Below are 14,421 nucleotides of genomic sequence, written 5' to 3'. Positions count from 1 at the left end.
TTATTTCAACAGCATTTTTTTTTTCACAAGCGAACATTTGTTTTCCTTTTGTGATTTTCTTCCTTTTGTGAGTGAACAGTTCAGAAGCTGGACACTGTCTCTGTGCTATAAACCTGGACTTTTCCTTCCCCTGTCTCTTTTTGTCTTTTGCTTCTTGTTAATCCTTTTCCTTTAGGAGACTGACTATCGATTTGAATGTAGTCTACTGATATTTCCAAGAGTGAATTCTGGTGGTGGTAAAGTCTTTGTTTGCAAAATCCCATCCTGCAGGTCTTCAAGTGAATTTCATCCCTGCTCAGTTTGCCTGATTGCTGTAACTGACATAAGTTGTCTTGGTAGAAGAGGCTGTAAATAAAATTTAAAAAAAAAAAAAGAGTTCAGAATTTTTAGAATCAAGAGAGGAAAAAAACCCCACACATTTAGCATTTGAACTTAGACCATGTCTAACTATATTTCCATATAACATGACCTATATGCATTGAATAAAGTAAGAAAATTTAAGCATGTATATAACTGGTGAACAAGATGGATCTCAAGTCCTGTGTTCTTTATGGCAACTTATTTCATTTGCTGACTTGGGGAAGCAGAGGGCAATAGAGAGGAATGAGTAGTATTAGCATACCTGTAACAGAATTTCGACATACTATTTGTCTGGTATTTTGCCTGATTTTGATATAGACATTTTTTTAATTTAGAGCTTAGATTTTTCTCTGTCTTCTACTGGTCAAAGAAAACTGTTCAGCTAGTGGTGGGTTGTCCACCTAGAAGGAGGCTTATGGTCCTTGAAAGGAACAAAGCCTAAAATGGGAAACACCTCTTCAAGTTAGTGAAACAGGATAGCTAGAGCCCATAACACGTATTCTCTGGAGGTCCTTTGGACACAAGCCATCTGCATATAAGTGAGCCAGCAGAAGTGCTTATGAGAAGCTAAGTTCTATTTTAGAGTTGCCATGCTGTTATGGTATCCTTAGGTTGATGGTCAGCTGATTGCTTCTTCATTTGAGCAACATTGATACCCCTTGTTCAGAATGAGGCAATATGTTAAGAAAGTTAAATACCTTTGCTATTGTAAAAGTAAATAGCTGTGAATATTATGTGGAAGTTTGTGTCAGCTACTAGCCCTTATATATAAACCCTGTAAAAAGAAATATGACCCAAGTCTCCACTGTTACGTTAGTGTAGTTGTGGGAAGAGGCAAGTGGTGACATCAGGTCTCACAGGCAGCTCCCTAATTTTAAACCAGTTGGGTATGTGGGAAATCAGACTGCAGAGTGACTGAGTCTCTTTTTTGTCTCTATAATAAGATGTATGTCACACTGCATAAAAAGGAATTTGGCTTCCCAAATATGTTTTATGTTCTGTCTCTAACACACATGTTCTGCTTATGATAGTGAAGAATGCAGTTGGCAGGATGAAAGTAATTTGATGGCACAAAAGTTGTCTGATCTATAGATTCAAAGATCTTAATTCTATTGCCAAGCCTTCCTTCTTTTCTTTTCTTTTTTTCTATATGTAATCTTGTGAGAACAGCTGAGATAGATAGGGAATGATTCTTCATGCTAACTCCTAAATTCAGTCCAACAATCCAATGATTTGGGAAGAACAGACTACAGAAACCAAGAAATGAGAGTTTCTCTCTCCTGCACCAAAGATTAAACTAAATCAAAGATCACTAAAATAATACAAAGTGCTACAAATAACTAAGTTTGCTGCTTCCTTTTTCTTCATGTTATCTTTTAGTTTCTGAGCAATTTGATTCTAATATAACATTTGCCATTTTGTATGGCACAACAGAACAAGACCATTATAATTCATGTACCACTGTGATTTTTGTTCCCTAAGAATGTATATATAAGAATGAATAATTAAAAGGGAGCTGCAAAATATAGTATTTTTTTGTTTCCACTTGCACAGGTAGCTCCAGTACTTCATCTCTGGAAGAGCTTATTCATGAGAGGATTGGTTTTTGCACATTAAGCAAGTCTTTCACATAATCGATCACAGTATTCAAACATCAACATGAAATAGCTTTATTTGCATGTATTGGGACACTTGAAGCAAATATAGACTCATTTACATCTTTCAGAGAGTTCAGTCTGAACTCTCCCATGCTCCCACAGCTGGATTTCTGAGAGGATTCTATTTTTCCTTTGACCCATTAAGTCTCTTCTGAAAATAATGCAGAGCTGCTGAAATGGCACCAAGTTCCTTAGAGCATAGAAGGATTTTGTTCTGGGCTAAGAAATAACAAATAAATGCATATCTGCAAACTCTACACACTTGGGAACAAAATGATGGAGGGAGCAGAGCTTATTTTTTCCTTTACCCTGAAAATAGGCTCAAATACATGATCAGATTAAGCTAGTTTACCACATTACCCTGTATCAGCTGAGTTCTATGATAACTTTTCATGTGTATGTTTTTAGCTTGCAGCAATGTAACATGATCAGATTTATCACAACTCAGTAAGCTGAATTATATGAGGACATTTGTAAAAACCTCAAAATATAAAAATAAGTACTTACTATACCACAGTTGATTTAGAGAAACTTATTAATTTGTTGTAACTTTGTTGTATACCTGAGACTTAAATAGTTTTGACAGAAAAATCTAGAATTGACCAAGAAACAAAAATTATTCTATTGAGTTGTGAGTGGTGTTACTTTAAAAGTGATAGCACAGGAAACCAGTGTAGATAGTAGTTTGAAATGTATTAAATCTGATCTCATCTCCAAGCAATGTTTTTTTGACTTGATAAATATTGCAAGTGTGTTTATAGTTCACCATAATAAGCCTACAGTTCCTGTTTGGGGATCTGAAAGCTTCAGCAGCTGGTGTCCTGCTCTTTAAGACTGTTAGCATTTCATAGTAATAACATGTGCCACAGTTGGCAAGCATAGATGGCCAGAAAAAGTAACAGACTTGGCTCAAAATGTTTCTGGGAATGAACACTGTTTTCTAGCTCCAGTTACTACATTGCTGCTGGAATGAGACAAAAAGAAAAAGAATAAAATAAAAGAGGATCTAAAGCAATTTAGAATTATTGTTGTGATCTGACCTATATGCATTTAAAGTACTTGTTATTGTTATTCCTTCTGTAATTGCATCTGGATTTTTTTTAATCCTATTTCCCAGACGCAACTCGTTTTTCACTAAATATGAATGTGTTTCCCAAAAAAAACATGACTCTGTTCATGTAAGGGACAACCTGGAATAAAGTCTGTTACATGGAATAGGATGAACCAGACAGAACAGAGTTGTCTCTGAGTAGGAAACAAAAGTAATTATCTGATGACCTCATCACAGAATCACAGAATCACAGAATGTTAGGGATTGGAAGGGACCTCAAAAGATCATCCAATCCAATCCCCCTGCTGGAGCAGGAACACCTAGATAAGGTTACTCATCCTATTTCTCACCTAGCTATGAGTATTGGACCCATTTGAGCAAGTCCTGAGATGGGCCACAAAAGGCTGGAGCACCCCTCCTATGAAGACAGACTGAAAGAGTTGGGTTGTTCAGCCTGGAGAAGAGAAGGCTCCAGGGAGACCACATAGTAGCCTTCCAGTACCTAAAGGGGACCTAGAAGAAAGCTGGAAAGGGATTTTTTACAAGGGCGTGTAGTGATAGGACAAGGAGCAATGGCTTTAAACTGAAAGAAAATAGATTTATATTAGATATAAGGAGGAAATTTTTAAAAATGAGGATGTTAAGACACTGGAACAGGTTGCCCAGAGAAGTTGTGGATGCACCATCCCTGGTAGTGGTTACGCCAGGTTGTATGGGGCTTTGAGCAACCTGGTCTAGTGAAAGATGTCTCTGCCCATGACAGTGGGGTTGAACTAGATGACCTTTAAAGGTCCCTTCCAACTCAAACCATTCTATGATTGTTATCATTACCAGTATTTGTGCTTGGGAAAGGGCAGGAAACATTTACTACCCACTTCTGGTATACTATGAAAAGCCTGATTTTGCAGTCAGCTTCATATACTATCACTAAAAAGAAAGGTCTACCTCACAAGGAGTCAGTACAAGCAGAAATTTTGCAATGTTGAGACGTTGTTACTATTGATCTAGTGAAAAGGACTTACGTAGCATTGTGCACTGATGATTCACAGGAATTATCAAGTTTTGACAATAACTATTTTGGCAGAAATGAGAGAAGCTGATAAAATCCTAACAGTGTAGAACAATTTTGGGAAAGAGAGAAACCAATCTTGAGGCTAAGAGTTAAATTATATAAGGACACTTCTCTGGAGTACAAGTAACTTGACTCTGAATTTTTGCCTATGAAACATTATGATGCCTGGATCAAAGCCTAATCAAGATATACTCCTAGTGAGCTCAGACTTATATAGATGTGCTACTGTTAAAATCATGTTTAGAGCACAGTAAATAGGCATTACCCTGCATATATCATACTACTAGAGAAGCAGACTTGCTTCCAATAGCAGTTGGTCCCATGAATAATCTTAGTTTAAGGAACACCACAGGATTTCTTAATTAGACACCAGACAGTCAAGACCTTCTTATTGACACCCTATCTTAGCCTATTGCAGAATCTCTTCTTTGACCTTTCCTCAGATGTTTATAATTTTGTAAACTGAGAAAAATCCACCTCTCCTTCTCTTCCAAATTGTCTTTTGGTGGCTTCTGAAGGTTTGAGTAATTATTGAATTCTTCATATTTCTGTGCTATTATTTGATCCACAAGAAATTTCATTACCTTTTTCCTTTTGCCTCTTGTTATATGTCATAATCTGGAGCTGTACAAACCCAGCTCAGTCTAGCAGATTTAGACATTTTGAATAGTAATGAGTTTTTCGAGTGAATTCAGTGAACTCGGTATTCTCCAGGCATTAGGAAATATAGTACAGTAAACTCATGGACTTTTATATAGTCTTCAATCTGGAAAACTCTGTTTGCATTCAGTAGGTGGTTGCATTTTTTGAAGTAAATACAAAACTTTTCTGCAGACTTGGTATTGCCTTATCTGGATGTGCTCAAACAAAACAGTACTTTTTAATCTCCAGTCAATAATATCAAAAAGTAATAAAAAAGAAAAAGAAAAAGAAAAAGAAAAAGAAAAAGAAAAAGAAAAAGAAAAAGAAAAAGAAAAAGAAAAAGAAAAAGAAAAAGAAAAAGAAAAAGAAAGAGAAAAAGAAAAAGAAAGAGAAAAAGAAAGAGAAAAAGAAAAAGAAAAAGAAAAAGAAAAAGAAAAAGAAAAAGACCCCTTATTTTGAGTAAAATGATTGAAAAATTTGTCTTTAATTGTAACACCTGCTGTCCATCCCATATGACCTCTCACTCCTCAATAGAAACCAATTCTTCTTTACTACTAGACTCTGAGGATGAAGTTACTGGTTCTACTCATATTTGATTATTATTATTGTGAAGTCCCAGTTTATAGGACTGTATGTCCTGTGGTGCAATAGAAGCTATAACCTCTGTTCTCTTCTATGCCAGAGCAATTTAGAGATGTGACAAGATTCAGGAATTTTTCTGACAAGAGAAAGAACTTTTTCCCATTACTAACCTATGACATATCAGAACATATAATGCTTAAGCCATATATGAATTATCACAATTTTGTTCCTGGATAAGGAAGGCCACAACAAAAACCTCAATGAGAAGCATTAGTCTGGGAAGCATTAGTACAGAGGAGTTGTGGTAAAGGAACAAGCCAATAAATATTAAGGTGGAAAGGTAAAAAGCATTATTTTCACTTCCATATTTAACTGCAAAATTTAAAAAAAAAATGTTAACTGTTTTCATTATGTTTTTGTCAACAACTTTTGAGTTTTGGATATACGATGATGACCATAAATACATTTCATGAACTGTCAGAACATACCACAACTGGCACCGCAATGTACAACACACCAAATTAGCACAACCTAAATGAGATAATTTTAAAAATATGTGGCTTTCCAAAATCTAATATTTTTGTTTGTTTGCTTTTGTTTGTTTGTTTTTGTTTTTACTAGCCTCCTGTTAAAAAAAAATGTTTCAAACAACTCTAGGCATTCCTGCATTCAGCAGTACACAAATTCTGACATGTCTCTGGATTCATGCAGAACAATCAACAAAAAGAATAAACTTTATTATTAAAAGAAAGTGCATTCTTGTGAACGTACATATATTAAGAAGTGCTGCCACTCTTGACCATGGGAAAGTCTACAGATGACTTACTGTTGGTTTCAAGACTTTCACAAAGTTCAGTTTTGACCTCTCCATTTGGTCTGTCATTTCCTTTTTGGGTCAGTTTGCTTTGCATTGTGGCAGCTGTCACTACAGCCTTGAAGCTCCGCTTCCGTTTTTGAACATTCTGCTCCGGATGAAAAATTATAATATAAACCTTGGGCATGTAGAGCATGCCCAGAGACACAGAAGCACTTAAACTCATGGAGACAGTAAGTGTTGTTGTCTGGATGTACATCTGGGGAAGGAAAGAAAGAACAACATAAAAAACATTGCTATATTGATTTAATATAAGAAGAAATATGATTAACTTAAAAACACCAGGTGGAAAGTGAACAGGTAACACTATACAAAAAAGTACATACATCAGAAAGACCATTGACTTTGGTTGCCTTTCATTATAGACAAGTAGGGCTGTTTTGTTTTGGTTTTTTTTAACCTTAAGAGTAAATGGTAGAAACAGCATAATATTCATTAAACTTTGTTCTCATAAAAGTAATCAAGATGCTGTAGCAACTTCATTTTCAGAAAATAAATATGTCTGCATAGGAAAAGAGGAGGGACAATAGGATAAGCCTTGTATCATCTACTTTAATACACAGAAGCTTCTACAACAATATGCCATGTGCTGATTCAGTAGTATGTGCAGCATGGTTCAACCAGCAGCAGGTACAATGCAGAATCTAATGAAATCTTTGATAAACTCATTGAAGTTCAAGCTTGGAAAGAAAAAATTGTTCCTCCATAGTGAAGCATGAATATTCTTGAGTTTGTTGGTTTTTTTCACATTTGTTTGTTCCACCTTGCTGATGAATTCTAGTCACAATGCTCTTTTGGCTCACAATAAACATATTAATATGTCACAGTCCTAACTAAAAAGTCAGGAGATTGGGAACCATGAAATCAGATCACAATGAACCTCAGCCCCTTTAGACAGATGTGAAGGAAAAATCTGACATTTCTGAGTGAGTCACTATTGACAAGAAAACAGCTCCATAGTCCCATAAAAGAAAATGGTGATGATCACTCCATAAGAACAGCAGAGAGAAGTTTCTGTTCGGAAAAGTATTCCATTAGTAGATTTAAAATACTAATTGTAGTCCTGTTCAACATTTGTTTTTTCTCAGCAAATAATATTTTATTAGACATTTTATGAAACAACAGTTTTACGTTACAGTTCTGCGTGTTTTCCCAAACTGAGCAGGAAATCTCTCAGTAATGACGTTAAACTGAAAAAGATACCGAAATAAAACTCGTTCATTGCCTTGGTAGAGGATTCACTGACATTGTTGTCAGGCATGATTTTAAACACTGGCCAATATACATTAACCTGGAGATAGGGTAGTAAGTCTGTATGTTATGTCAGCTTCAGATCATCTGTTTTTATTGAATGTCCTTGAGTAAGTTGACCCTTGGCAGAAAAATAGAGATATAATAAACTGGTGTGCAGTCACTATTACAGTTGAACATTTTTAATGTCTTTCAGCTTACAAAGTTTTTCCATTAGGTACTTTCTATTTAGACATCACAAATAAATTGTGCTCTCATTTAAAGCAATTGTAGGTGAGAAATGCAACAAATGTACTTTGGAAGCCTGGACTCTTCCTCTGAGCCACCTTTCAAATTATATGTATAACGGTACAAAAAACTGTCAAATTTGACCACAAAATGAGGGACAGCCCAGTGTAGTCTTTACGAAGAGACTGTCAATGCTTCAAAATTTGTTAGAAGCTGGACCTGCTTTTAGGGACAGCACCAGAATGAAAAGACAATCAGAATTTCCTGTTATGCTCAGGAGAGTTGTAGGAGCAACACCTTCCTTCATTTCAGTAATACATTAAGACAATACATCAGGAGATATACACTATACAGTCTTTTCTCACACCAGTGAAATAATTCCATTCCTTCCAATCTCCAAAATTGCAGTGATGTGCCTGAAAGCAGAGTTTTACCTTCATGAACACTTCTAATGAAAACTTCACATGATTACATTAACAAGCAGTTGTTGTCAGACGTCTGTGGAAGGACCTTTGTGCAGATGAACATTCACAGGCAAACAGCACAATGGCTGATTTCCAATTAAATTGGTACAGCACTGGCTTTTAGTGTTAAGAGTTGCATTATGTGATGTCAAAAAGCAAAATATTTTGGTTCCCAAAGATACATATATTTCCCAATGGGATTTACACAACTGAAATCAATGCAAGTAATACCTTTAACAAACTGTAGCACATATGAAAATTCCATTAAACATAAAAAATCTGGTTTTGAAGCCTTACAATTTTTAAAAATCCAAACCACAGTAGTTTAGTGGCTATTTGAGCCTCACCTGTGGAATTTGTAACAATGCCTGGCATTTAAATTTATAACTTTTTAAATCCTTGTCAAGTACCTGAGCTTCAAGGCTCATCTTTTTCTCAGGGTTCAGTATAAGAGTTAGAAAATAAAAAAGGGTAATGAATCTCTGGATATTATAGGGTAAAATACACACGTTCATGTAATAGTACTAGTCATATTAGCAACAAATATGTGCAGATCTCAATGACCTTTTTTGTAATAAGAAGTCCCACAATACCAAACTCCAACAAATTCTAAAGAGAAACAATGTCTGCTTCATAAGTGAATCCACTCTAAATCTGATCATTCATTCACTGAAATAATAAGAGCCCATGGATTTCAATGCACTCAATGCGGGTGTCTTACATGAGCTATATCTTTACATCTTCTGTGTTTTCTGTGGATTTAATTGAAATGACCAGCACAACAATGTGTTTAAAAAAAAAAGCACAGATAGTTTCACATTGCAGATTACAGTTCACATGCAGTGGGATTTATTGCTAATTATTGCTGTGGTTTTTGAACCAGTCACTATAATTAATGAAGCATTAAAACTAGAGTGAGTTAGGAATTTCCTGACAGAACAGTTTTCAAATAGTGAATATAGTCTTTACAGAACTTTGGCCTCAGGGATCTTGTTTTACATGGGTCATCCTTACTACTTACTCTTTAACGAAGCTAAGGAGAAAGAAGAACTTCAAGAAACTTACTAGCCCTTGAGAGGAAGGCTTTGAACATTTACTTACATGTACACATTTTGTCTATTGTGTACATCAATCTGACTCCATACACTAATGCAACTGCAGTCTCAGGTGGAGACTACTTGTCAATAACAGCCTAGATCTGATTCTTTTCCTACTGCTTTTTAAATGGCCATTTGTATGCTGAGAGTCTGTTTATAGGACAGGAACATCCCCTGCATCTAATCCTTCCCAATTTTGGAATCCACGTTCTCGCAGCCTGACAAAGCACAAGTCTAATAAACAGGACACCACACACTTGATTTGACTTTTGTCTGACTCTTATCTTGTTCTATCCCTCACAAGAGGACAATGATATTTTATGTATGTGCATTTTGGATACTTTTATTATTCTGGGAGCATAGCTACCTGCAACTTTTAGAGAATTAACTGCTCTAAAAATCAAGCAGTAACAAAAGTAGTTCAGTTTAATAAGATATGAGGTCTGAATACTGTTTAACGTGTCTCACAGTGGTATCTTACTCTAAGTTACAGGAGAATAAAGGTCCCTTTCTCACAATGATTCATTGTTACACAGGAATGGATTTCAGCACTTTTCACACTAAAATCCCTTCTGAACTACAACCTTTTTGTCCAATAAAGCCTTTCATAGATGTAGAAAAGACTGCTATATCTATTCTCCTTGTTCTTGACAGTCGGAAGAAGATATAAGACAGACAACTAAAATCATGGTAGCACAAGAAAAAAATCTTTATACTATGGGAAAATCTTGAGGGCTAAATACCTTCCTGTCTGCATCCCCTACTAAACCCATAACTGAACTGATACAGCACCTCTTATGTACTTGTTTCCACCTCCACAAATGACAAAAGATCTCTCACAACAGACTGTGTCTTGTGTAAATGACGTAGAACCTGTGTCCCCACTCATATATATGATCTTTCTGTCTCGCAAATGAGCTGGACCCTTTCTTCATCAGAAGGATCTGCCAGGTTTGGTAGCATAGCCTCTGACTGCCTCAGCAGCTGAAATATATAATGGTTGTGTGGATATTTAGGGGTTTTCTATCTTCTACCATTGATTCTAAGACTATGTATCTGCCTCTTTCTACTTTGAAACTTAAAATATGACATAGGGACATAGGCAATATCGGGGCACCCAAAAATGACATTTTAGAAAAATACAGATACAGATGCTCTAATGGATTCTTCAGTTTGGAAGTACTTGAAATTGGATTGCCTCCTTGATAACCTGAAAAATTTCTGTGCCTCAAAGCAGCTATGTGTACCAAATTGTCACAGTGCAGCTAGCTGAGCAGCTAGCTGAATGACTATCTCTCAGCTAGGCTTCACTGCTTAGAACTGAAATATCCCCCAAGCCCCCAGTAGCATCCCATCAATTTGGTGCTTGCCGAGGCACACCTTGAGTTCAACACAAAGTAGTAACCATCATTAGAGAAAAAAAAATCAAAAACAGGAAAAAAAAAACCACACAAAAAACCAAACCAACAGCAACAACAACAACACAAAACAAAACAAAACCAAACCACCAAACCAAACAAACACACACACAAAAAATGGTGGTAATGTCACAACTTTCATCCAGATTGCTTCCTTGGTTTGAGTCCTGCCCTGCTTTCACACATAAGATCATATTCAGGGTCCGTCCAGAATTGATGATTTTCTCGTGCTATTTATTTTTCTTTTCTATTCAGTTTTAATACGTCAAATAAAGGGTACCTTCTACTGAACCTGTTCCCTAATCTGGTTTTAATAGTATACCCTACTGGGGTGGGAGACATAGCTATTGTGATTTCTTGAGTGAATTAAATGTAAGTTTTCCACTTTGGTGCAAGTTCTCTAACTGCTGGTAGTTGTAAAGCAGAAGAAGAACAAGTCCAGCCATTAGTGAAGTGCTGAACCACAGAGGGAAGGCTTGGTACATCCCAAGCTATTGGAATGCCTAGTGCAGATCCAAGTCAGCTACTTAGACTCCAAAGACAAGTGGATGTTTAAAAAGATGAGAGCTGGTCTAATGTCTCTTATTGGCTAATTCTATACAACTGGCCATTTAGAAGTGCCTTACTTCACAGGCTAAAGAAACAGCCTCAGTATCAAACACTGGAGTCTGAACCATGCTGCTGAGACAGATAAACCCAGACAGGCACTCGTGAACATGTCTCACACTACCAGTAACAAAGCAAAAGATTGAATTATGATTTAACTTTTCCCTCATCCTTGTTACCAAATACTTCATGTCTTTTATGTGAATCTTCTCAGGTCCTTCAGCCAGTTTGATTTTTTAAGGCCAGAACTGCAGTAAGATTCATTTCTCAGAAAGATCCTTTGCTCTCATTTCCTCCCGTCACTCTTGCCTTCACTCCCAGCTGTTGGAAGCCTTTACCACATCATCTATAGCCAGAAGACAAATGATACATCATAAAATAAAGATACATGCTATCTATCCACATGCATCCCACAGGTTGGGAAAGACAGCAAAACTGTCCCTCTCCATTTGTGGTGGAGAAAGCACAAGTCTTTTTAGTCTCAGAAAAACACTGAAAGTGTTCATAGCCATCCTCCCTCTGCTGCAGAATCTAGAGTGCTTAGAAAAAGACAGTGCCTTTCTTCTTTTAAAGTCATGCACATGACACAACACTACAATCACTTTTGCATGTGTTTCTGCTCGCTAAAGAATTGACTGCATGACAGTTTCACAGCTGTATTCACAAGTCGGAAAGAAACTCCATGCAATGGATTCCACACCTAAATTCAGCATCAAAAAGGCTCACTGCAGGCAGATATACTTGAAACCAGGACAGTATAAACAGGGAGGTTGCAATGCTGGCAAGGTACCAATCACAAACAAATAATTCATGCTTCTTTGCAGAACCTCCATGCCCATAAGCTTAAACCAGGGAATTTTATTGCTTTCACTGCACAACAAACTTTTCTGTCTGGACTTGTGGGAAGAAAATTCATCTATTCTTGGAGAAAAACATCACAGGTAAAAGTAAGTTGTTGTTTCTCTCATATAACAAGCTTATTTACCAGGTATAAGATAAACTTCATAGAATGAGTCTTCCTCAAATATTTATTCAGTTAGAAAACATGGGAAACTACCTAACATATACATTTTTTTATCCAACTAAAATACAAAAGCATGAAAGTACAACATTCATCAGGTTATTATCCCAAGCAGTAAATGTAGGCTGTAATTCTGCACATTACAGAGCGAAATGAGGAAAAAAAATCCTCTTTATTTTTATCTTCACATTTCAGCTGTTTTCAGAAACTTTAAGAGAAAGGAAAGATCTAATAAATGATTTCAAATTAAATGTGTGCCAGCTCTAAAAAGTATGAAGTTTCATTAAAGCTTGGATTTGAGAGGAGCTATAAAAGCTTGAAGCCTCAGTGGAACATGTATATACCTGCACTTCAGAAACCAAATTATAGTAACAATTTCACTGTTCAGATTTTCCACTTAAGTCTAATTTTGACCTTTTCTGCAATATTTATAAGTATTCCCTTTCTACATATAAATTATTTTATGCAAAGAAAGGAATGACTTTACTATCTCTTTTTATAGCATTGTATTTATTATTTTGAGGTAAGTAGGTACAGAGAACTCAGTGTTGTCAGCTGCTCAGTGGAAATGGTATGTTACACATCTGCACATTGCAAAGTTTCCATTGCATAGTTTTCCTTACAAAGTGTTTTTCACCACATGCCTGAAACTAACTTTAGTTCATCCAAATGTTTTCCAATGACTTCACAATACCTGATTTTACCACAGAGGTAGAGTAGGACAACTCTATCCCAAAGAAAGACAACTCTGGAAATTCAGATGACAGGAGTTTGAAGACATTCACTTCACCTAGCTTTACTAATCTGTCCATGTCATTTGGGAACTTCTTGGACCAGTAAAGGTTGTCCAACACTGTGTATTTCTTCTTCTCATTTCCTAACAAGACATGATTCCTCTGTCACAGAGATGGTATCAGGATGCGATTGTAATGTATCAAATGAAAAGAGGAATAGTTGATCTCTAGGGCTGAGGAACAATTAATATAAATATAATATTCGACCACTGTATCTATGTAGTAGAAAATGAAACAATGCTAAGGTATAGGCCTGGACTTTAATGCCTGTACTGTTAAACTGTTAGAGCACTCCTGGCATAAGTGGGCCTGGGCCTGGACCAACTCACACTCTTCCAAACCATTCCCAGGAATTTGCCCACAGTTTGGGATGATTCCCACTGTGTAATGTGGATGTGCCCATGCTGTTCTTGCTGAGAGATTAAGAGATTTTAATATTGTAAGCCTAGCAGAACTGTGACAACTGGCTTCATGGCATGTGAATATTCTTGACAATGTATAGTTACTATATTATATAGAGTCTAAGAGGGCAACACAGGATATACCCATGTAGACCAGGGAACGGACTGATTAAGACCAGACCTGCAAAGAAGGACTTGGCAATAGGGGTGGATGAAAAATCAGATATGAGCCAGAAATGTGTGCTTGGAGACAAGAAAGCCAATCGTATCCTGGGCTGCATAAAAAGAAGCATGACCAGCAGGCCAAGGGAGGCTCTCATGAGACTCCACCTGAAGTATTGCATCCAGCTCTGGGGTGCCCAGTACAAGAAAGACATGGGCCTGCTGGAGAGGGTCCAGAGGAGGCCACAAAAATGATCATAGGGCTGGAGCACCTCTCCTGTGAAGACAGGCTGAGAGAGTTGGGGTTGTTCAGTCTGGAGAAAAGAAGGCTCCAGGGAGCCCATATTGTGGTCTTTCAATGTATAAAGGAGGATTACAAGAAGGATAGAGAGAGGCTTTTTACAAGGCCTGTAGTGACAAGACAAGGAGCAACAGTTTTAAACTGAGAGTCGATTTAGATTGGATATATGGAAAAAAAAAATTCATTATGAGGGTGGTGAGGCACTGGAACAAGTTGTACAGGGAACTTGTGGATGTCCCGCCCCTGAAAGTGTTCAAGACCAAGTTGGATGGGGCTTTAAGCAACCTGATCTAGTGAGAGATGTCTGTGCCCATGACAGTGGGGTTGAACTAGATGACCTTTAAAGGTCCTTTCCAACTCAAACCATTCTATGATTCTATGATTTATAGTAACATGATACTTTCTCAACATGGTAGGCATAAATACCAGTTGCCATTTC

The 14,421-nt window shown here is 36.8% G+C and overlaps 1 protein-coding gene across 1 annotated transcript in view; it reads right to left on the bottom strand.

The window, feature by feature from the left end:
- Positions 1–295: 295 nt before the first annotated feature.
- Positions 296–14,421, bottom strand: part of GRM8 (glutamate metabotropic receptor 8) — a 332,753-nt gene continuing 318,627 nt past the window's right edge. Inside the window, exons 9-10 of the mRNA XM_065629770.1 lie at positions 6,192–6,438; positions 296–345 (exon numbers count right to left, since the gene is read on the bottom strand). Of these exons, the coding sequence (XP_065485842.1) occupies positions 296–345; positions 6,192–6,438 (297 nt within the window). The remainder of the gene's footprint in view (positions 346–6,191; positions 6,439–14,421) is intronic.

Source organism: Caloenas nicobarica, chromosome 1 (assembly GCF_036013445.1).
Source record: "Caloenas nicobarica isolate bCalNic1 chromosome 1, bCalNic1.hap1, whole genome shotgun sequence".
Classification (NCBI taxonomy): Eukaryota; Metazoa; Chordata; class Aves; order Columbiformes; family Columbidae; genus Caloenas; species Caloenas nicobarica.
The sequence above is the reverse complement of the archived record's forward strand: the minus strand, read 5'-3'. Positions and strand labels throughout refer to the sequence as shown.